The sequence below is a fragment of the Anarhichas minor genome, unplaced genomic scaffold (assembly GCF_050575085.1).
Source record: "Anarhichas minor isolate MPS153535 unplaced genomic scaffold, ASM5057508v1 ptg000030l, whole genome shotgun sequence".
Lineage (NCBI taxonomy): Eukaryota > Metazoa > Chordata > Actinopteri > Perciformes > Anarhichadidae > Anarhichas > Anarhichas minor.
Window position 1 is genome coordinate 3,549,144 of NW_027466476.1, and position 23,448 is coordinate 3,572,591.

General features: G+C 39.9%; 1 protein-coding gene across 1 annotated transcript; it reads left to right on the forward strand.

The window, feature by feature from the left end:
* The first annotated feature begins 5,321 nt into the window (after positions 1-5,321).
* zbtb34 (zinc finger and BTB domain containing 34) lies at positions 5,322-22,622 on the forward strand. Its single transcript, XM_076104315.1, has 3 exons — positions 5,322-5,550; positions 12,157-13,702; positions 21,989-22,622. Exons 1-3 carry the CDS (start codon positions 5,533-5,535, stop codon positions 22,198-22,200), a joined length of 1,776 nt encoding a protein of 591 aa, XP_075960430.1. The 5' UTR covers positions 5,322-5,532; the 3' UTR covers positions 22,201-22,622.
* Positions 22,623-23,448: the final 826 nt, after the last annotated feature.

A 23,448-nucleotide genomic window follows, 5' to 3' on the forward strand; every position in this document is an offset into this window, starting at 1 on the left:
AGGGCTTTCATGGGAGATCACAGGTGCTTATATACAAAATGGCAATTTTCTTTTTCCATAATTCCATGTTACTGCATTACCAGATCTTATCGTGAGGCCAGTATCTCATTCCTGAGGTTTTAGACGTTAATGAAAGATGCTTTGCCTCCAGCCACTGGGGGCTAAATCAACAAGCCTAGGATTCCTGTTGGCCTTTGTAGGGGAATACCAAAGGCAGAGAGTGGACTGAGCCGAGGTCAGAGACAAAGCAGGGAGCTGAGGATGGAAATGCTGCACCCAAAACAAGCTTGTATGCGATCTAGTGCAGTGGTTCCCAACCTCTATTGTCAGACGTGCTCCCACAGCCCCGTCAAATGTAGCCTACCCCATCAGTGCCACCACCTGCCGTGTTCCAAACATGTTCATATTAATTGGATTTAAACTGGATGTTAATAGATTACTATTAGTCTAATTATATATGTGGATATTGCTACATAGGGTATTGTTTTTATGTAGCTGAACTGCATTCGTACTGCATGGAGGGGCATCTGCTGGATGTTATCTGTTAGGTTCACTCATTAATTAATTTATTAATTGATTTTAGCTAACAATTTCAACTATTTATCCATTCGCTGTCTATAATAATCATCCAATAGCTTTGTATAGCAATGTCTTAACCTACTTTTAGGTAGGCCTAGCTATTTCATCCATTAACCTACTTCAGGCAATGTTTAAACCTTCTATCCATTATTTTATCCATCACGTATATTAACTGTTTATTCTTTACTTTTGTCACTTTGTTTCATTTATTACTTTTAGCTAAATATGTGAACAGTTTATTATCTAGTTATCTATTTTAACCTTCATCCATCACTCTTAGCTAACTGTTTAGGCTTCTCTGCTCTTGTAATTCTTTAGCCTGCTAGTTTCTCAATTGCAAATTATACTTTCTAATCAATCATAATTTTTTTCAAATTAGTTGTGCTTTCCCACAATCTCCCCATGTACACGTTTGCAGCAGCAAGAGTACAAGTAGTTGGGAATTACAGATCTAGTGTTCACTAGCAAGCCGACTTAAAATATATTACCCTTCTTATCTTTCCCAGGTCACACATGGTAATCGTCCAATGCCATCATACTGCACGTTTATAGTAGCAGCTAAATATTAAAATGAATGTAGGCCAACTGGATCTATGTACACTACGGTATCATAATACAAAATACTTATTATTCTTTTCATTGAGGAACTGAAACATTTTGATGACTACCTTTTATGCCCTTTTGTGTGCCCCTGAATCAGACTGAAACAACCTCAACAATATGTGTTGAGTATATGTAATTTCAGCCACTTAGGATCATTAAAAGGAGATCATATTGAATATCACTTCTCGGGCGGGAAAGAGAGAGCGAGAAAGAAATAAAGAAGAGATTTGTTTGTCAGTCAATTCTGACCCACTCAATCTCCTTAGCCTTGTGAAAGAGGGGGAGAGAAAGGGTCGGGGTCAGCTTTCTGTAAATCTTCTGATGAAATGTTGACAAAACAGCCAATTTTCTGTAATTTTGCTGCAGCCGTCTTTCAGCAGCTTACTCACTCAGAACCCCTTCATTTCAAACAGCAGCACACTGCGACCTCTGACATGTATCTCGTCTCTGACTTCTTTGGCCTGGCAGAAAGACAGTAACAGTTGTGCCTTTTAGGTCAGGTGGATGCCGTTTAAGGAGCCAGCCTCATAAAGGACGCCTTTGTCTCTCAAACAGGCTCTCTTGGGCCCCAGTAAAAGGATAAGAAATGTAGTTAATAGCTCAGGAGTGGCCTAATCATCAGCTGCCATTACTGCTCCAATATCAGCAGAGATGACAGACTTATCAATAACAAAGGCCCAGCTGAAGCCTCCACCGCTCTGTCATTTTGATCTTTGCTCCACTAATCAGAGCTTTCATTTGAGCTAAGCACCGGGCAGCACACCTCTCATTCTCTTCATGCTGTGCCAGATATCACTCATCTTTACAAGCCACTCTGTATTCCCTCAACCCCAGGCCACCATTTCCACAAATTGGCTTAATTTCTCCGGCAAATATATGACACATCTGAGAGCTCATTATCCGTGCAATGCAAGTGATTATTGCACTTACTGGTAAAACTCTCTTAGCTTTTGAGGTTTTGTCTTGAATGGCTTTGGTTGGAGTCCAGCTGATTTTTTAAATGAAATGAAGATATGTCAAACTGACTATCATTGCATTGTATAAATATTTCATAAGCTTATGCTGTGTTTGGTTTCATAGTACACTTCCATAACACAAAATGATTTTGAGGGATGTTGTTTGTTGGTCTAATACAAAGCATTGACTGAAGAGTAACACCTTCATATACCTTATGTGTTGTAAAACAAAAACAAGACTTATATTAATAAAAAGCTGTCAATCATCTATATAGAGTAGATAACTGTCTCAGGAGAGCAAATCGCTCTTATATAGAATATTACATACGCTAAAGGGAGGATGTATATGATTTAATTGTAAAATACATACTTTAATGTCAATATTTCTCTTGTTCATTCTTCCACAAAAAGCTCCTCCATCAAGGAGAAACCTGAGAGGACCAAAGAGGTGCTCCCGCACCTGGACGAGCTGGCCCTTTCATTTACAGTCATGGTGAGGATCAGGCACTGACTGACTCAGACACCTGCTATTGGGAAATATGTTCTCCATCAGTGAGCTATAGACTACTTCTGGACAGGAGCACTGGGAGACCATTGTTCTCCCCAGCACTGACAGCCAAGGTATTCTGTCGACTTTTGGCACACATAGAAAACAATGTGTTATTCATGTTAAGCTTAAAAATTGGACTATACTTATTCAATGTAACCAAACAAACTGCGGTTAGAGGGGTATATTTGTTGATTGCAGCAGAATTGTTTGATGGCTTTAATATTGTAATAAAACTGAAAACATTGCATATTCTAAAGAAAAGGGTCACATATGGTTTTTTTTTATATAACTGCAATTGATGGAACAAAATTAGAGAAATGGAAGGATCAGAATTATTGAAAAACGAATTAGTATTGTTAGTTTTACTCGAGTATATTCACAGAATCACAGACTTTTTCTTTTCAGATCAAAAATAAATACCTATCTTTCATATTAAACATAACCTATGGTCTCAGGCTTAGCATAAAACAGTGGAGCTCCTTATTCCCTCAGTTTGATACATGATATGTGCTCTTTAAACAAATCATCTGGCCTCTGCTCCTATACAGTCTTATACTGGGGCTGGGGGTTTGGGGATTTTGCAATGTCATCTGGGATTAAAAAGGAGCAGCACATCAGAGCCCCAGGCCACACCACCTGGAGCCCCTATACGATCCCTGGCTCTGCACCACTCAGTACCAGCCCCATTAGCTTGCCGCCGAATAATTCCTGGTCAACCAAATGACACTGAGCTAACAAAGCCCCATTTCAGAAAAGATTACAACTTCAACAGGAAACCCTTTGATTGTGAGTTTGTTTGAAATGTTATCAATACCATGATCATTCCTGCGGATCAACAAAACCATCTCTAATCACCATACCTTGGCTGCACCTTCAGTTGTGCATCAATCTGCAGAAAAGAAAAAAAAAAGAAGCAAATTACGGTCGAGAATAGAGGAGGGACTTGTTTAACAAGAAGCACGTGCAATGACAAAGCGATTCCTTTCTCAACGTTGATCACCCACCTGCACACAGATTAGGTCAGATATTCACCTGAGCTGCCAACCTGTCACTCACACTCAATAAAAAAAAAACACACACACACAGCACACATTCATCTCATGTTAGTGCTTCTAACAGTAGACAGCAGACAAGACTTTTCCTGTCAGAAAAACAGACATCGTCGACACACTGTTTGCAAGCAGCTATTACAATAAAATTAAGTGAAATATGGCCATGAACTTTAACCTCTGGTTGGTGTCACAATATACACAATTCAATACAATCTGCCATTTACAGACAAAAAAGTTGACAAATAAAATTAAAAGATTATGAAATACACAATATTGTAATCCCATTTTTTGTGTATGTGCAAAGTGCTTACGTTTTTTTTATAGTTGTAGTGCTGGATTATTATATTCAAACGACAGTCTGCAGTCTACAAGTGCTTACAAAAATAAACACATCTCTTTGTCTACATTGGGTGATGGCCAAAAAACACAAAACTCAATTTAATTTATGTTTACTTAGGATCCTGCCTGAGGGTTACACTTGCAATAATTTCCCATTGTGTTATTTTTGCAGTTTATTCAACTAAAGAAAAAACTATGCGGACGATGTAAAATATTTTTCCACTGTCTTGAGGAAATACCTTGATCTTTCTCATGAAGTTCCTCATTAAACGTTTTCCTCATTTACAAATACGTAATCAATCCCGATGCGCAAAGTTAGATACATAATATAATAATATACCGTAATATATAATAATATATACATAATTCAGAGCAGAACCTGCAAACCCGCACAAGCGGGTATTCATTGTGGAAAAAAAAAATGATGGACATAATTTGACAAAATAAACATAAACAAGTTTATATTTATTGTATAACGCAATCTGATTGGTTGGATACCACAGTTTCCTTATAAAGCTGGTCCACCTCAACCTTTTGAGAGTTGTCTATTGTGATCAAAGAGAGGAATGGGATGCAAAGTTGATGTTTCGTCATCAGTTTGGTCTCTGGCGCCCCTTTGTGGGATATATGCAGAACAGAATTAATTCATTTTTGGTTCAGAAAACCCGATTGTGCAACTAATTCCAAAAACTTTCATGAAACACTACAAATGGCTGAAAAACTAGAATATGACGATCAAAGGGTGTAGACTTGACCAATGCCTCTGAGATTGTAATAGTGACATAACTCTCTCTCTCTTTTGTGCGTGCACGCGTGCGTGCGTTGTGGTGTGGGCACAGCTGTACAGCTGGAAAGCTATAAACCAATGTCATCTTAGATTTTAATGAAGAAACTTAAGTGATAAAACAAGTACCCTACAACATTTACAAAACAGGAGAACAGATGCACTAAATACACAGTTCAATTCAATACAATTTGGCTTTATTGGCATGAAAGTTCAAAACAAAAAACAATGTTGCCAAAGTAAATACACTTATATTTTGTGTCCCTCTTGCTGTCAGTGTAAAGTGGAAGCAGATGACCCATGTATGCTACCATAGCATGGGTGTAGTCAGTAGATACGAGTACGAGTATACACGTTAGCCATGTTATCTGTAGAAAAACAATTTGGAAACCGACTGTAGGGTACATCGCATTTATGTTTGCGCGTGTATACGTTGTCCATCACGTCGTATATTCAGAACATTATGTCGTAGTACATAACGCTGACATGAGCAAGGGAGGGGCTGCCGCAAAACACACTGATAGAATGAATGCAAAGAGCCAAAAGAACACTTCCTGTTGATGCAAAAAAAATTGCAGCAGCAACTGTCTGACACATCTGGACTGGAGAGGGGGGGAGGCCTGGCTGTAGTGTAAGCGAACTACTGAGGGGAATGGACAAGGTTTATTGATGCTACTCTGCAAGACGGTGAGTTTAATGGACTTCAACTTCTGCTCACACCTATGACCATAATGCGTTTGCAATGTAGGCACGTCGTTTGCTCCGACAATGAAAGCAACGGGGATATAATTGTTTGCGATCGTACGCTAGCAACTGAAAGCTAGCAAGCGTTAGCCGCTACTTAGCACTGGCTGACATGGGATGGTTGCTCGCTAAGCTAGCGCTAACTGTTAGCATAAGATAGCTATAGCATAGGAACGTCGGCTATTTCATGACAGCCGACATAGTTTGCACCCGCGTTCGACGTTACTTAGCTACTAGACCATACCATGTTGGCAAGCTTTATCACAATCTGAGAAAGCACGACCGACCCATAGAACCATCCACACTGCGTTAAAGTGTGGAGTCTGTCTGAAAGTTGGGCTTTCTTTTCTAAAAGAATTGCTCGATTGTAGACTAGCTAATATAGCTAGCTATGGTTAGCTAGTGCTGGTGTGCTGCTTGATGGTTCGGCCCTGTGAGCCGATGCAGTTTTTTAACTGACGGTAATATATATAACAGTTACAAGTTACCCTAGAAATTAAAAATGGTAGAAACAACATACAAAAGTAGGTGGATGTGACTGTCAAGGTAACGTTAACCTTTGCTGCTACTACCTAGCTGAGCAGCAAAGCCCCCCCTTCCACCGACCACCACCAATAGCTAACTAGCGTACTAACGAAATGGTTGGCAATAAAGTTTGAGACACCGCACATTTGCTCCCAAAGGTATCGGCACTGTATGCATGTACGATGGGATCAACAGTACATGCTGATGTATATGAGTGTCCATGCACGATGAGGCTAAAACGGGCAAGTCTTCGTGAATAAGTTGACGTAGCGTTTAGCAAAGACCTGCTATAGAAAAACATGTTTCAACCCACTGTACGTTAATGCTGCGGCATCAGGCCTGTTAATATGCAGTGTGTCATACACTAAGATGCAACGTTACCTACAATTTAATTTTGCAGGGCATTTGTTATGCTGAAAGATTAAAATATGTCAGTATTCGTAATGCTGTCTGCCAACAATGAATGTGCCGGTAAAGTAATTGTAGGTGATGTTATGTCAGGGAAGGACAAAGTGCAGGGACCTGGCATTTTATTCTGTACACCTATACTATTATTATTATTTCTGTGACATTCATTTGCTCTGAAATCCAACAATCTTCTACGGTTAAAAGCCCAGTTTGAAACCAACAGCATGCATTTGTATTCCATGACTATTGCATCTGAAAACTAGCCTAAATATTTTAACTCCAGGGCATGTTAGAACACAGTGGAGCCAAACCAATTACTTATTTTGCATGAGCAACCATTATGGCTTTACGCCCATTCAATCCTATTTTTTTATTGTCCCATTTCAGTTTGGGATCAGCAGTAAAACTGTACTGGTTTGAACCGCCAGCTGAAATGAGTAATTGTGCAATACAAGGCATATAGATGCTAGATGCATACAGTAATCTCTGGTGAAAACAGGACTCTGTCAGAGTTCCTGGAAAACCTGGACAACAGTTGACCGAATGACAGAAGTTTCAACATGCTCCTATTTTCCAATTAACTACTACTCAATCTATCAGAGCTCCGCAAAACGGATTACATTGCCAGGGCAAAATGATGTTCAGGATCATATTAACTTTCAATTGATGAGACAAGAGGCTGTTAAATTCAGGTTGGATGACATCACAACTTATGTGGCTGAAACTCTGATTTATGTAAGTTACATTATCCTTCAAATGTAAATATTAGTTACTGCTGGCTGGTAACTGTCATAGTTGGTATTGTTATATTGTTCTATGATCAATTTGTCATAATTTCAAAGCATGTAAGAGATGATTTCATAGATATTGGTGTATGGCACGATCCCTGTTTGTTACACCAGCTACAGATCATCACTGAAATTGTCCTGGAAAATGATCTCTAGAAAAGAGTGGGGACCCTGCTCTGTGGTCTATCCTTGTAAAAGATGTCATGTCTATGATATTGTGATATTTTTCACTTAATTATTGATACAGATGTTACAATATTTATATTTTTCTAACTCAAGAGGAAAAAAGTTGTCTCCAAGTATTTACTCTCTAGTTGTGTGATGTTCAGTATTTGCTATACATTTTGGAATCGTAGGAAACGTACCCGAATAAGACGGTAAAACTGACTAGGGCTATTCCTGCATGTCAGCAGCAAACGGTGGCCGCCTTGGTTGAATTATTTTCTGCCATAAGCAAAATCTGACCATTTGGCGGTAATAAAACCTGTTTTAAGGGCATTGCATCAAATTGATCACCGCCATCTGTAATTGCAAGATCTAAGTGCAAAAGGCAGCGTTGCAGGATGATATCCGAATAATTGGTGCTCTTCATCAAAAGCACTTTTGATGCTGCCAACAAGATGTTGTAAATTGATTGTCGCCAAAAAACAGGATAACTGCTGCTCGAGGGAAAGGGTGATTTAGTGCTGGCCAATATGTGATCTATCAGAATCTTCCATCCCGTTGTACTCTAGGTCATTTCATATCTCGATGACGATATTATGATAAAGCACATTTACTGGTAATTCAACACATAAATATGAAATAACCACATTTAATTATTATGCTTTGTGTTCTCGTGAATTTGATACTTGACAAATGAGAAGTACTGATTTAAGACTAAACATTTCAAAGAAACAGCAAATCTAATATGATTCAAAAACAGCTGATGAATGCATTTTACAGGACAGGTGGCAGACATTAAGGCTCATAATCATAATACTTTATAGATACGGATCTTGGTCTGAATCAACTGCATGTAAGATGCATATTCACCGTAACCTCACTGATTGTTATATCATTAGTTACAATAACCGAAGTTTGCTGTAGAGAGTAGTTTTATGTACTGATTATGGACCTACCTCGTGGTAACTTGGTGTTGTTGCAATGTATTCGGACATGCATGGTGAACATTCATACCAATTGGAAATTTCTGCTACACATTTAAATATCTGTTATCTGGGGTGTGGACAGCATAAATATTTGATTTATCTATTAACCGTTGTATCTCTTACAGCAGAGATACTGTTCCCACAAACAAAACACTGCGCTAACGCTTTTTGGTGTACTGTAGTCCAAAAAAAAAGTCCCGTTGTGTCGGTTAATAACAACACACTGCCTGGTTTGTGTATCTCTACACTTGTAAGGTTGCATTTGCAGTTCTGTGGGACATGTTTACATGCTAATTTGAATGCAGTGTGTAATTCGCTTTAGGTTAAGGTTCTAGTAATGTAATGAAGTCATGAATCAAGTTTAAGTTTTAGTTTCTTTATTATAGTAAAGTTACAACGATGGACTTTCATTTTGTGTTGATTTTGGCTTCCCTGTGGACAAAAGCAGTCGTGTTTCCAAATACCAGATTCCCTTTAGAAAACTTCTGATTTTACTGGAGCAGAGTCTTTACACTCTGTCCCGTGCAGTGCTGGTTCTGGTTCTCCCGGGCCTTTCTTCCCTCGATACGGCCTGGGCTTCTAGCAGCGTGGTGTTGGTGTCAGAGGAGGAGCAGCTGCTGCCGGGCACTGAGCTCTCCACCTCCCGCCGGAGCTCCGACTGTAGGGAAGTCGAATCTTTAGAGGCATCAATATTACATATAGACGGTTTCTAACCAGTGTAGCGTAAGTTAAATCAACATACAACATTAAAACGACAGAACAATCTTCTCTCCCGCCCGCCTCGTAATTCCAATCCCAATAACATGGCGTCATATTTACACATGGCGGATCCTATTTCGGGTCAACTGGGTACCCTTTCAACTAGTTACTCTCATTTGGATGCATCAGTCGTTGCTTGTAGTGGATGTAGATGTTGTAAATGGAAAGATACGGTTTGCCTGTCCTTGTGGACATTACTGTAATCTCTTTTTCTTCATCAAAATCCCAGAACATACACTCCACCATTTTGCCATCTCTTAGCCTGGAGCAACACCATACAACCTTACAACCTTACAAAGAAAGACATGACTCCTGGGATCATGGCAAAGTTACTTCACTGCACTGTACAGTAGTAGTATTTCTGTTGAATATGAATACGTTGTTGGAAAAGTATAAATAAAACAAGGAGGGGCTCATGTCTTCCACTTGTGTCGACAAGCATGCGAGTAGGCTGAAATGAAAGCATTTTATTGTTTTCCAGTTGTTTAAAATAATAGGAGGACACACCCAAAGGCTAAGCATACAATATTTAGCTCTGCATACTGAGCCTTTTATTCTTACACAAGCAATGTTCCTCACGTGATACCTTTCCCCTTTGTATCAGGATTTAGTCTATTTTTTATCTCTTTCTTTACTATCTGTTTGAAATTGCTCTCCCAACCTTTGCTTGTTAAGCAGTTCTGATCCGGGTCTGGTCTGCCCCACAAGCTCTTTTTCAAAGTATGTGAAATGCTGCTGATGTTGAAGAAAGCATACAATGCTTGCTGACTTTGATTTTTCTTCTTCGTTTCTTTTTGAGTGACGAGCCTTAGTTATCGGCTGTAGGTGATGTCTTACCGCCAGAGTTTTGCTGACCGTAACTATCACAATGTGCTTGTATGGAATCGTTGAGTTGAGTTTAAACATTTTCAGTTTTTTCCCCATGTGAGCCAAGCATGTGACCCTCACCCAGCATGTGCATCTCAACTGAGCATACATTCTTTGGCTCCCCTTCAACTTGGCTCCATTCAGAGTATGCATGCTGTTGGCAGCCATTGCTGATGTGTTTAGTGTCTGAACAGGCTGTATGTGAAAGGCTGGTAATGGGGGGAGTGAAAATATTACACAGTACACCTTCTTACGATTCTCTGTTTTGCTACATCTTTCCCTCTCCTGTGCCAGGATGAGAACATATGTCTTGTAAGACAGGTGTCTTGGCAAGCTTTGGCAATTGGAGAAACTGTTTATGTAACCAAAGTGCTGATAGGGACTCTGCGCAGAAGATCATGCTGAATTGCCAGGCAGGGAGGGAGGAGGTGCGGAGGGAGGAGGTGCAGAGGGAGAGATGGGAGAAGGGCAGATGGAGTGGGGGGAGATAAGGGTTAAGCTGGAGAACTGACACATGGTTTTGCAACACGGGAGTATTTGCTCTAAACACAGAATCACACAGTCGGTACAGTACAATATGATTTCACAGTCGCTGCTTGGGTTGAACTAGTTCTGCTGGGAAGGAATGGAGGTCTAATTATTTTTGATGAACCAGCTCAAGTCAGCATACTGTTGTTTTAGGGTATAGTATGGCACTACAGGCAGCAATGCCTCTTCATGGGGGATCTGGTCTATCATTTTGCCAAAATGCGATTCAGTCAAAGCGTGAATGTTATGACTTGTGTGCCATGAAATATCTTAACGTAGGGAGGGGCAGTTGTCAGCTGGAATGAGGAGATCAACAAGTATTATCCACAGTTAGGCAAATACAAAACTGGTTGCATCAATCATTAATGACTAATGAGGCTGGCAAAATTGGCAAAAAAGGATGTCTATGTCCATGACACCTTGTCATAACTGGCCAGGAGTGATGCAGCACTGTGCAGTGAACCGTTCTGTGCTAACAGAAAATACCTAAACAAGGTGGTGGCTGGCTGGAGGGAGATCGCCTGAAGCCTCCTACTTGCTGTTGGCTGTATTATACGTTATTATAGTCATGTAATACGTGTTTTCATAAAGGGCTTGGTAAGATACTTCTTAACAAAAGATTAACTACATGCCCAACTGCCAAGCAGAACCAGATTTTCTTCTTCCTCTGTCAAATTTGCATTGCTTCTACCTTTTTATGGCTTCACTCATGACTGGTACATTGTGTTCCACCAGTCTCAATTGTTTCATCGACTTACCTCTCAGTTTCCTGTTTCGTAATAATGGTGGTGGATCAGTGGCGGCTGGTGACTCAAAAAATTAGATAAGACAGGAGGAAAACTAACCCACGGTGTCATATTATTGAGCAATAGTTGGCTACTTCTCTCTACTTTCTTAGCCCCCCCCCCCCCCAAAAGAACACAGATTCAGTATACAGTGGGTTGAGAGAGCCAGGGGTATAGCACACCGGACAAACATATTATATAACATACAGATATTAAGCGTCTTGATCAGTCAAGTTAGAAAGTCATAGAGGACTAACGATCCATAATTGCATTAAAACTTCCATTTCAGATCGATACAATCCAATTGATATCTAATTTAATTACAGATATCCTAAATGAAAAACCATTCCAGATATCCATAGTGTCATTTTGAATATTCAAAATATATTGTGACTAGTAAAAATGTCATTACGGACAGCCACAATGACTTAAAAAAATTATATTTCTGATATCTAAAATTAGATTAGATAACACAAGTGTACTGTAGATATCTGTTCTGGATATCGAAAAAGATTTTAAATTTTTTTTGAAGATACTTGTAATTTACTTTAGTATATCCATTTTATTTAACAGTTCATAGTTCTAGTCCACGACATCCCAGAGGGAAATATGAACTAATTTAAAAAAAGCGTGTGTGGTGAATAACCCTATCATGTCTTATTAATACGGTATAATAGTTTTGCATTGCAAATGTGATGTTTAAAAACCTAATGACTTTTTTTGTCCTTTTCTCATCAGGCAGCCAGCAAACTGGAGAAACATATCCAAGAAATGGACGACGGCAGCTACATCGAGTTCGATGTGCCGGAGTTCAGTAACACTGTTCTGACCCAGCTCAACGAGCTGCGGCTGCAAGGGAAGCTGTGCGACATCATCGTTCACATTCAGGGCCAGCCGTTTCGAGCGCACAAGGCTGTGCTGGCAGCAAGTTCACCCTACTTTCGTGACCACTCGGCTCTCAGCACCATGAGTGGCCTTTCCATTTCGGTCATCAAAAGCCCTGAGGTTTTTGAGCAGCTCCTTTCGTTTTGCTACACAGGTCACATGTCCCTGCAGCTCAAGGATATTATCAGTTTCCTCACGGCTGCCAGCTTTCTGCAGATGCAGGCCATCATTGACAAGTGTACCCAAATCCTGGAGAGCATCCACTCCAAGATCAGCCTCCCAGTTGGCGTCTGTAGCCGAGAGAAGGATGACTCGCAGACCAGCGGCAATGGGGTCAATGACAGCAACCTCTTTGTAAACCCTACCCAGATCTCCCCCCCTTACTACTCCCGGCAGATTCAGGCAGGACACGAAGCGCGCTTCGAGCTGGCAGGAAAAGGCCGGGGCCGACAGCAGCCAGAGGAAGGCCAGTCGGACCGAGGCAGTAGTGATAGCGTGTCAGAGCACGACGCTCCCATGGAGGCCGAAACGGAGCAAGTGGAACTGATCGGCAAAGACGGGCAAGTGACAGATGTGCATGTGAAGATAGAGAAGACCGACAGGCCCACTTACTCAGATAGCTCCTCAGCCGGTGATGACGGCTACCATACAGAGCTGGTAGATGGAGAGCAGGTGTTGGCTGTTAGTGTGGGTTCCTATGGTCCTGTCATCCAGTCTGCTGCCTATTCTTACTCAGGGCTGTCCTCCCCGTGCTTTGTCAACCTGAGCAACTCCAGTCCTTCCCGCTCCATACTCAGTGGCTACAGAGGTGGACGAGCCCGGGCAAAGCGCCCCCTGGCCATGCCAGCAGGAGTGCTGAGTCATGTCAAACCGGGCTCGGACGACAGCGAATCAGCCGTGGGAGCCACCGGGTTGGAGAATGACGTGCGAGAGCGTAGCCTGCGGAGCCAGTGGTACCCCTACAATGAGAGACTCATTTGCATCTACTGTGGAAAGACCTTCAACCAGAAGGGGAGCCTGGATCGCCACATGCGCCTGCACATGGGAATCACCCCGTTTGTTTGTAAATTCTGCGGCAAGAAGTACACGAGGAAAGACCAGCTGGAGTACCACATCCGTGGCCACACGGACAACAAGCCCTTCCACTGTCAGATATGTGGCAAATGCTTCCCGTTTCAGGGCACCCTTAACCAGCACCTGAGGAAGAAGCACATGGGGGCGACAGACGGGAGCAATCATATAGACTCTTCAGAAACGACGGAGGGAAGCTCGGGTCAGAAGGACCAGGGGGAGATGGCCAAGGCGATGGCCTTTGAGGCGCAATATGCAGAAGAGGCACCCGCCCCGGATATGGAGGAGAGTTCAAAGTGCAGTCCAGAGGAGGCTCAAGCATCAAGATGTGATTTTTAGCTCCTGCTTCAGCTTAAGGAAGCTTTAAAAATGTTTATCTTAACTCAACTTAAAGGACTTTTTTTTTTCTTTTTGGAATCAGCTCACTCTACTATAGACATTTCTTGGGTTCCTGTCAATTTTGTGAAAGCTAGATGTTGAATGCGGAGCGTAAATGGGTGCTTTATAGAAATTTTATTATTTCAAGCAAAGGGAGTAACAACTTGCTATTTTTGAGGAGGTCCCAATAATCAAGACCCCCTAATTGATTTCTCTTTTTATCTTTCCATGTTTTTTAAAACATATTTACAGAGTTATATAGGCATGTTGCAATAATTGATAATGTGAAAGCTCTGGTAAGATGCTTGTCATATCACCTTTTTACCTGACCTGTTTTTGCACATGTGGCCACAGGAGGTCACTTACTCACAAGGAATGATTTTTCTGCCAGTGCAAAGCTTCGTGTGACATATCCGTTCAATACCTCATGATGCAACTACATACTCATAGCAGACAGTATTTTAACTTAACTCACCAGGTTCTACCTCATAGCCAAGAACCTACTAGGCACAGATGTGTTCACCGTTAGAAATCCGTTTTTAGGTTGTGTGTGCATAATCTTATTGCCAAACCCTGTAAAGAACACAAAGCCTTGATACTTAGGGGAAATATTCCTTACTGATTGTACGGATCAGGGACACAGTCCTTGAAAAACGTTTCACGGTCAGCCAGGAGTAAGAAGGTGCTATGTTTGGAGTTCATAACATTTGCTAGCTTCCTTGTGTTTTTTTTTTTGTTGTTTTTTGGGCAAATGCAGACAATGGAGTAAGAAAATGGCCCTGCATATTTTCAAGATATGATTTTTTACAGTCTTATAACATTTGTTCGACTCAACACTTAACATTTGTGTCTCTGATCACTACTGGAGATCTCACTCTGTTGGCCAAAGTGTGGTTCTCGATCCTGTCGTCCATGTAATGGGCGAGTTACGTCCAACCGTGAAGTCGTTTGTATTCCTCTATACTCTGATGGCAGACTTATACTGAATTATTCTATGTGTAGATTGTTTAGTCCTGAGGTAGGCTTTTAGGTTAATACTGTCGGGAGACCGGAGTACTCATTGTCAACTCAGCACAATAAGAACAGCTCTGTGTCTGTTCACATAAATCAATATAGTATACTAGTCTGAAAAATATGCAAATAGAAAGAACAAAGGAATCTCAGCCATTTGGACATGGTTTTTCTTCCATTTCTTTTTCTCTCTGTCCTACCTTCTCTGACGGGATAATTGATCTTTGTTCTCTGCGGTCAATCGCAGACTTCGGAACAAGTTCTCCTCATTTGTCGATCCTACATGTTGTCAGAGGGTAGCTGGTGATCCAAAGTATTGATGCACTTTGCAGAGTTTAGTCGGCGGGATGGGTGAAAAATGTGCTATTTTTTTGTCTTAACACCGATGCAGCGGTGTCAGGGTAGTACTAGCTTCACAGCAGTGATCTTTCCTCCGAGAAAAAACGTTGTGAACTTTGATGAGACTCTGCAATCACATGAATACTATTGGCTTCAAGTCGTGCATGTTGGAACGCATTTAATCGATACTGTTCGAACCATGGGGATCAGGGACGGGGCTGTTGGTATATAGAGACTTGGGTTTAATTCCATTGGGATTTAAAGGAATCTGCTTTCACAGTAAATACATAAGAGGCACTTAGAAGGCCTGAATGGTTATCTTGTCATATTTAAGGAATTTAAAGCTCAGCTGGGTGGTCCTCTTTGTGCTATCCTGCTTTCTTATCTGCCATCCAGCTGTTTAATACCTTTTTTTTCTTTTGAAGAGCACCTGCTACATGCTTGTATTTTTGTCCCAGGTGGTCCATGCGGTATTTGTGTCAATGAATTGGATTTTTTTTTTAATCATTTTACAGTTTCCATATAATTTTCTACTTTGTGTGCGTTTGGCAGGTGAATATTGCGTTTTGTTGCTTCTGTCGATTGTCAAGAGCGCAGTCCCTTTTCTGCCACTGAATGTGCGGTCATCGTCTTCACTCATTGACAGTTAAGAAAGCAAACCAAAATGTAGGAATATTTAGCAAAAATCTGTATAGCTAGCTTTACTTTTATCTTTGTATGTACGGATGCATCACTCAAACACACCCACAGTCTGTCAACCTGTTCAGTACTGTACAGTAGAATGTTTCCTACCTTACTTTTATTTTTTCTTCTGTCGACCGCTGACGTCGTGTGCAGGTTTGGCAGCTGATCGGACCTCACCAAAAGCAGTAGCTGACTAATTTGAATCTGCCGATGATGATTCTTGCCCTTCACCTAGAAAAACACCGGAGGAAATGCGTAGCTTCATGTCAGTTATGTTTCGTGATTAATGGGTACAAACTGCTAAAAGGACTTTGTGCCAAAGTTCACACCAAAGACTAATAGGTGATTTTAAACCGTACATTTTGACTGTATGGCATAATTGAATGCTCATTTGGAAGACTAGGTTCTTAATTTAATGTAGGACTAGTTCATTGCTATTTGTAAGGAATGTACGTTTCCCAGCTTTATAACAATCACTTGTTTAAAACAATTTGCTAAGAAGACATTAAGTAGTGGAGTCATAAATAACATAATATATTAAGCCATACAAAAGCTGACGATATAAAAAAAGGTGTGCAATAGGTATTGTAATTGTTTAAAGCCAATGTAAACAAAAGAGAGCAAATACTTTACAAAAAAAGTGGCATCTTGAACTTAGTGCCTTGCCACAAGCTTTACATTTTAGATCCTGGCACTTAGATTGCTGTGCCTCATTCATTTTGTAATGGATTGAATAGAGCGATTATAATAGAATATGGCCACATCTTTTATTGTAAAGTGTTACTGAGAATGAATAGAAATTAATTCATGTCCATGTTGTTGTTTTTTCAGCTCAAGTCCTGCTCCCTCGTTTTTTGCTTTTTATCATTTGATGATTTTTTTTTTTTTACTGTCACAGAATGGATTTTAAGGTTTAACTGATTTTGTAGCAATTGATTACAATCAAACGAGGCCGACTTGTTCCCGACGAGCCCGTCGCCCCGTGTTCAGAGACTACACTGTATCCCTCCTCCAACCACTGAGGACAAGCTCAACAATGTACGGTAGTTTAAAGCATTTCAATGCAGGAAGGAGATGCATGAGAAACACAAATCTACTTCCTCTCTGTTCTCTCGGAGCATCTGTCAAGGGATCGGCTGCTTGTGTATTTAGCAGATGATAAACTCAATATCTGTGGAGGAACAACAGAAGAAGCTTATCCCCATATACTGTCGCTGAATTGCACGTTGCTCAATCACAAAATTTTATGAAATTGCCAATGGATAATTCTGTAACTTTATTTTTGTATTTGTGTCATCGATTGTGCACTTACAGGATATTTTTTTTGTTTTGTTTTTAATAGTTAATACCAATTCCATCCGGGTAGTTTATCTCTGTAGTTACCCTGAAGGGATTCAGCTATAACAGCCTCTTTGGTAGGGACCTCTTCCCCTTATGGTGCTTTTAGACTAGTCCCATTTCTTTCTTTTTTTTTTTTAATAAACAAGTCCATGTAATCATCATAGGTGAATGGAGGGGGAATTGTTTTAATGCTTTTCATGAACTATCGTTACTTATGTGAAACACACCTACACAACCAACTGAACTTGACACACACTCGAATCGACTTTGTCACCTCTTAGTTCCACACAGGAGATGCATTATGGGCCACAAGTAATCAAAAGGAAGTGTTTACAGGGAAGGCTGTCAGACTACTTTTTGAAATTACAGCTCGTCCTATTCTTTTTATAATAAACTCACTTCAGGTAGTTTACAAACACTGATACAGGCTTAGAAAAACAATCTTGAGTCTTCCATAGCTTTTCTGTCAGTTTCTGTCCACTGTGTATTATAAGAAAAAGCAATAACCTTTTTAAAAAGTGGTGTATTGGGATCATCAAGCCTACTGAAATATTGGCCTGTCGTATATCAAACCAACTGAATGTCAGGGAGCCGTTGAATGGAAATAGGATCAGGACAATTTGATATTGATTTATTTTTTATATATTTTCTGAAACTTTGGACAGGTTGACTTTCCTCTTCAGAAAAAAAAAAAAAATATATATATAGATGGAAAAAGGCGGTGTTGCTTGCTGGTGTTCTAAATGCTCATCAACATCCAGTGGTAGTTAGTAAACGGGGACACAAGAACTGAGCGCGTGGTTCAGTCATCAATCTCAGTGGCAATCTCAGAGTTGCACCTCCAGCTGTGTCGGATAATGAAAGGGATTTTGGGCTGTATAGCCACTGTTTGGGAGTGGGCTATCTGTCGTCATGTTGAGGTTCACTGATCTCCTTTGGCTCCACGGGCGCCGAGACTGTAGTTGTAGTTGTTCAGGTCAAGGGGGACGTTTTCAGTCGAGCTATTGCTCCTTTTTACTTTTACAACTCTCCTAAACTCTGCACTATAATGTCTCTGGCTCATATGTATTTGGTGAAAAAAAAGCTTAGAACTCAGGGTATATAGTGTTAAAAGTGGTCTCGTTGGACACACTGCTTATGTCCGTAGTATAATTGTGCACTGCTCTTCAGGTGGGGAAACAATTCTTCAGTCGGTGGTTCCCAAAACAATCTGCCTCAAGGTCTCAATGAGCCCATACGTTCCACAGAGCTGAAGCTTGAGGAGCACTGGAGACCGTGAACTGAGCCATGATAGCAGAAATGCCCCAACTCCTGTTTTGTCCACTCTACACACAACCTCACAACCCAACTGTGAACCTCAGAACTCTACTGTTTTGTACATCTATGAAGTTAATGAAGCTAGCTAGGGCTGATTTGTTGTATCTATTGCCATTTATGAATTTATTTTATAGCATGAAATAAAATATATTTATTCAAATTATATATTTTACTCATAATCATTCTGTGCTGCTTCGTTTTGGTTTTTAAGCTTGTAAATTGCTTTTTTTATTATATAAAAAATGTCAATAGAATAATGCGTTTGTAAAATAAAGACGCTCATTTGGCTCCGATTTGTCTTTTGTGTTTCTCAAAAATGTATTTATTTACTTATTTATGTACATGTGCATGCAAACTCAAATGAGCCGAAGCAAAGAAGCAAAAAAGGCTGTAAAAGTTCGTCATTCTGTTTTTGTTAACAAGGCATCCAAAATATGGCATGCTGTACACATGAATATGTGATGTATGTGCAGCTGTGGCCCTCCAGAGGGAGCTGGAGCTTAACAAATACACCGTGGAAAGGTTGCTCTTCTTTAGTGCCAGGAGATCTGCAGTTTAATGTAAACGAGAGTATATCTCAGAAGCAGTTGGCCTTTTATGACTTAAAACATGCTGTTAAATTTCACTATTAACTGTTACAAAAACAAACGGCCTTAAATGATCGGTCACTTGTACACGTTTTGTTATGATAATTAGCAACCAGATGTCTGAAAAGACCTTTTCCAATTGTAATTTCTCTTGAGACTTTGATATTTGTTTTTTTGTTCACAAAAGTCCTAGAAGCTAAGTAGTATAATAAAAACTGCTGGATCTACTGCCAGATTTTCTGCCCAATCCTCAGCACTTTTATTGCTCCGGTCCCGACTGTTTAAAAAAAAAAAAAAAAAAAATGCATTCAAAGGGAGAACTATATTCATAAAGTGGCACCGCTGTGCAACAGCCTCCCATAGTGTTACCACTGTCTGTAGGTTTTTCCAAAAAGTAAGACCATCAGGGAGCCAAATTACTAAGAAACCACCAAATTGTGCTTCACTGACATTGTCTTGAAATAGTTTCCAACTGTTCGTTCAGACTGCATTTTGCAGTTTGTCACCAAGTTTATGAAGAAATATTCCAATGATTAGACTTAAATATCTTGTCAAATATCTTGTCACTTGCTGATCAGTAAACAACATAACACTTGGCAACATGTGATAGGAAATAAGCATCACTCTTTGCTGAAAATGGTAATGACATGACGGAATTGTTTAAATTTAAGCATTATAATCCTAAAATAATAGGCTAAATTGCCCTGTTCCATAGAATTTGAGAATAAAAAGACCCACAGAATACAAGGCCAGGAAACCTGAGGTTGTCACATTTCCACAAAGATTCTTTAACTGCATTCTATGGTTATGATGTATTGTGGCTCTCTAAAACAAACTTTACCAGTTGGACTGGAGTGAGTACGTGATAGGTAAAGCTCTTTCACGCATTTGTTAATACTTTCAGGATTAGATTTGTTATTGCAGTTTTGCAACTAGGACATGGCTGGTGGGTCCTTCAATTGTGTTGTACTTTGGCTCAGTCTGTCTCATACAGCAATGCAACCACAAAGTCCTTCTCACACATCTCAAAGTGTCATTTATGCCCTATAGCAAGCAGGTTCTCCTGCATTATTTGAGTGCTGGACTAAAGTTTATGTGCTTTAAATCCAAAAATAGTAGCTATATGTTTGTCCATAGCTTACTGTCCCTATAGGATCCCCCCCATTTTGAATTAGATAGAGCCTTTAAATATTTTATGTTATCCGTCATTATTGTGATAGGGCTGCTGTGGAAGCAATTCCTTCATCAAATTGTGTCTGACAAATTAAGGATAATCACAATCCACCATATCATATGACAATGGGGCATGATTGGCCTGCTTGGCTGTTAGGCTATGTCTTGTATTTCTCTGCTCCCTGAATGAGGTAATGCTGCCACGTTACAGGGGATTTGGGAGTCAGGAGTGCAGCTCGTGGGGATGAGGAAAACAGGTGGAGGGTTCCCACCTACGCAAGATGAAAATACAATCCTGTGGTTTTAAATTTGCTTATTCGTGGAGGAATTCCTTCTAGGTAAGAAGCCACTGGAAACTGTATCTCAACCAATAGAGTGTTAACAGAGAAATTTCAGAAAGAAGAGGAGACGGCGCAGCGAGAGTCAGTTTCCTGTTTATATGTCACGTGGGTATCACCACTGCCACGCCCCTTTATGAGTCCTAAGGCAAGTCCTGAGTATATTAGCTCCAATGGGAGACGTGAACGTGAACACAGATTATGGCCGATTCTTTCGCCCCGATGGTCACCAAAGTACATATTTTTATCTTCCGAACATTCTGAAAATAGAATTGTCATTTTCAGACAGACATATCCGGAGAAAATTAACATTGTTGGAGACCTTCTTCTGTCTCAGCAACAGACTCTCGCGAGATCTGTCAACGTTAACGTCCGTGAACGCCATAGCTAACTCATCTGTGAATGTAGCTGCTTGTTAGCTAACGTTAGCTGCTTTTAGCTAACATTAGCTTAATGATACTGACCAACTGTAAGCAAGGTGTGTAACTAATGTTAGCTAATGTTAAGTTATTGATAACTGCTAAAAAAGTAATTAAAATGGCATATACTATGTTATTAAAATATAACGTTATATAAAATGCCATATTATAGTATGTTACAAAAAATGTCTTCGTATCATCTTCGTATGTCATGAAAAACTAATAAATTGTCACAAAAAAGTCATAAAAATGCCATAGTTTAGTATCCCATACAAAATGTCATTGTATATGTCAAAATGTCATAAAAAACATTATAGTATAATTATGCCATAAAAAATACTATTGTATATCATACACATTTTCATAGAATAGTATGCCAAACAAATGCAACATTTAAAAGTATAGTCTTTTTCGAAAAATAAGACGCTTTGTTGGGCCTCACTGTTGAGCTTTCTGTTGTTTTATTGCCTTGCTTTTGCTGCTTTGTCTGTCGAAGCACTTTGTAAACTCTGTTTTTAAAAGTGATATATAAATAAAGTTTTTACAAAGTTATTATAGAATACCAAGCCATAAAATGTCATGAAAAAGTCTTTGTAAAGTATGCCATTAAAATGTCGTAAAAAATATAAATAGTATAGTCTGTCATGTAATGAAAAGACAAGGCAATGAAAATAGCATGAACAAGACGTAGTATAGTCATTTAAAAAAGTCACGCTATAGTATGTCATGTGTAAAAATGACATAGTATACCATGCCATGAAAATAGCATAAAATAGTAATTGTATAGTATGGCAAATAAAATGGCATAATATAGTATGCCATAAAAAATGTCTTATTGTTTGCCATAAAAATGCCATCAAATGCAACAGTACAATATGTAATCAAAATGTCATAGTATAGTATGTCATAAAACAATGTAATCAAAATACTATAGTATAGTATGCTTGTTGTTGTAATTATTACAGTAGTAGTCGTATGCATGTATGTATTTAAGTCTTATGACGTCATCCTCTTCTTTTTCCCCCAGATGAATGCAGAGTTTCCGTACCAAACCTGAGGATGTCCGAGTTTGTGGTTTTGTGTTCCATAACCACGCTGCCCGTCTGTCCCTCCAGGAGATGCAGACTCATACTCCCGTGGTGGTGCTCTGGACACTGGTGTTCTCACAACAGGGAGGATTTGAACCCAGCCCTGGTGCCTTTCAAACCGAGCTCTAACCAACAATGCCGCAACCCATAGAACTATTCTCTTCATGTATTTTGCGTGTTGGATCACTTCCACCCAACTCTCAATCACTCAGCACTGGAAAAACTATTAATTTGCCACAACCTTTCAGCATGACAGATTCGTCTGCACATTGCAGATATAAAAATCCTTCTGTAGAAGCCCGCTGGTTTTTCCCTAAACAGAGCTGGGTTATGGTCCTTTCACCTCAGGTTTTAAATCTGTATTTTCCTAAGTGAATTACCTTCAACATTTAAAATGACATGCACTCACCTGAATGAGGAAAAAGCTTTGTTGAGTGAGGGTAGTGTGCCTTGCTGAGTTGGCATTTTACCAACCACAACCAAGAAGAAGAGGAACATCTGTCAGATTCTTTTCTTAATATAAGCCTTTTCATGTTGTTCATATCTTCCTTTATTAAAGCTGAGTTAATCTTGTGTACTGGAGTTGATCAATGCTTCATGAGTAATTCTGACTCCCAGGCGAGTAGCCCGATGATTTAGAGGCTCTTGAATACTGGAAGAGCCACAGTAATACTTTACAAAATAAAAATTTCCGTTGTACTAAGGAAAAATTCCTCTCGTCCATCCTTTAGAGATTTCCTGCAAGTTCCCTGCAGAGTACTCACAGACGGTTTGGAAGAACATGAAACAATGGTCATGGCATGTGGCCGTAAAGTTACAAATAAATCTCCACGTCTCCACAGTTGGAAATCTGTTCAAATGCTGAGCTTTTGGAAAACGGATAATAGTTCCACTATGTAAGTAATAAACAATGAAGTGACTATTCTCCCAAAGAGAAGCCTCACCACATTATGATGTGTTTCTATTTTTAAGCATTTCTTAATAACTCCCACATGCATCACAATAACTTCACAGCAATAATGGGGGGTCATTAGAATAAACTTTGGGAAAAGATGTTGGTGACCGTTTATTGTGCAACATTTAGTTGAATCTCACCATTTAAGTATTCCACAGTGTTTAGAGTTGTGTTTTTGCTGACTTGCAGTGTGAGTGTGACAATGATAGGTTGTCACCTCAGTGGAATGTCAAGCTGTGACAAGAGACAGAGAAGGGATCCAGACACTGAAATGATTGCAGTGGTACATCAGTATGTCTTCAGTCTGCGGTTAGTTATGCCATAACGATGCACGTGATCCCATTGGAGAAGGGAATGGAGAGAGGAAAAGGAGATGACAGAGATCGATGTCTGTTCTCTTTGCAGACAGGTCATGGTTACTGTCAGAGTGACACGTGTTTCCTT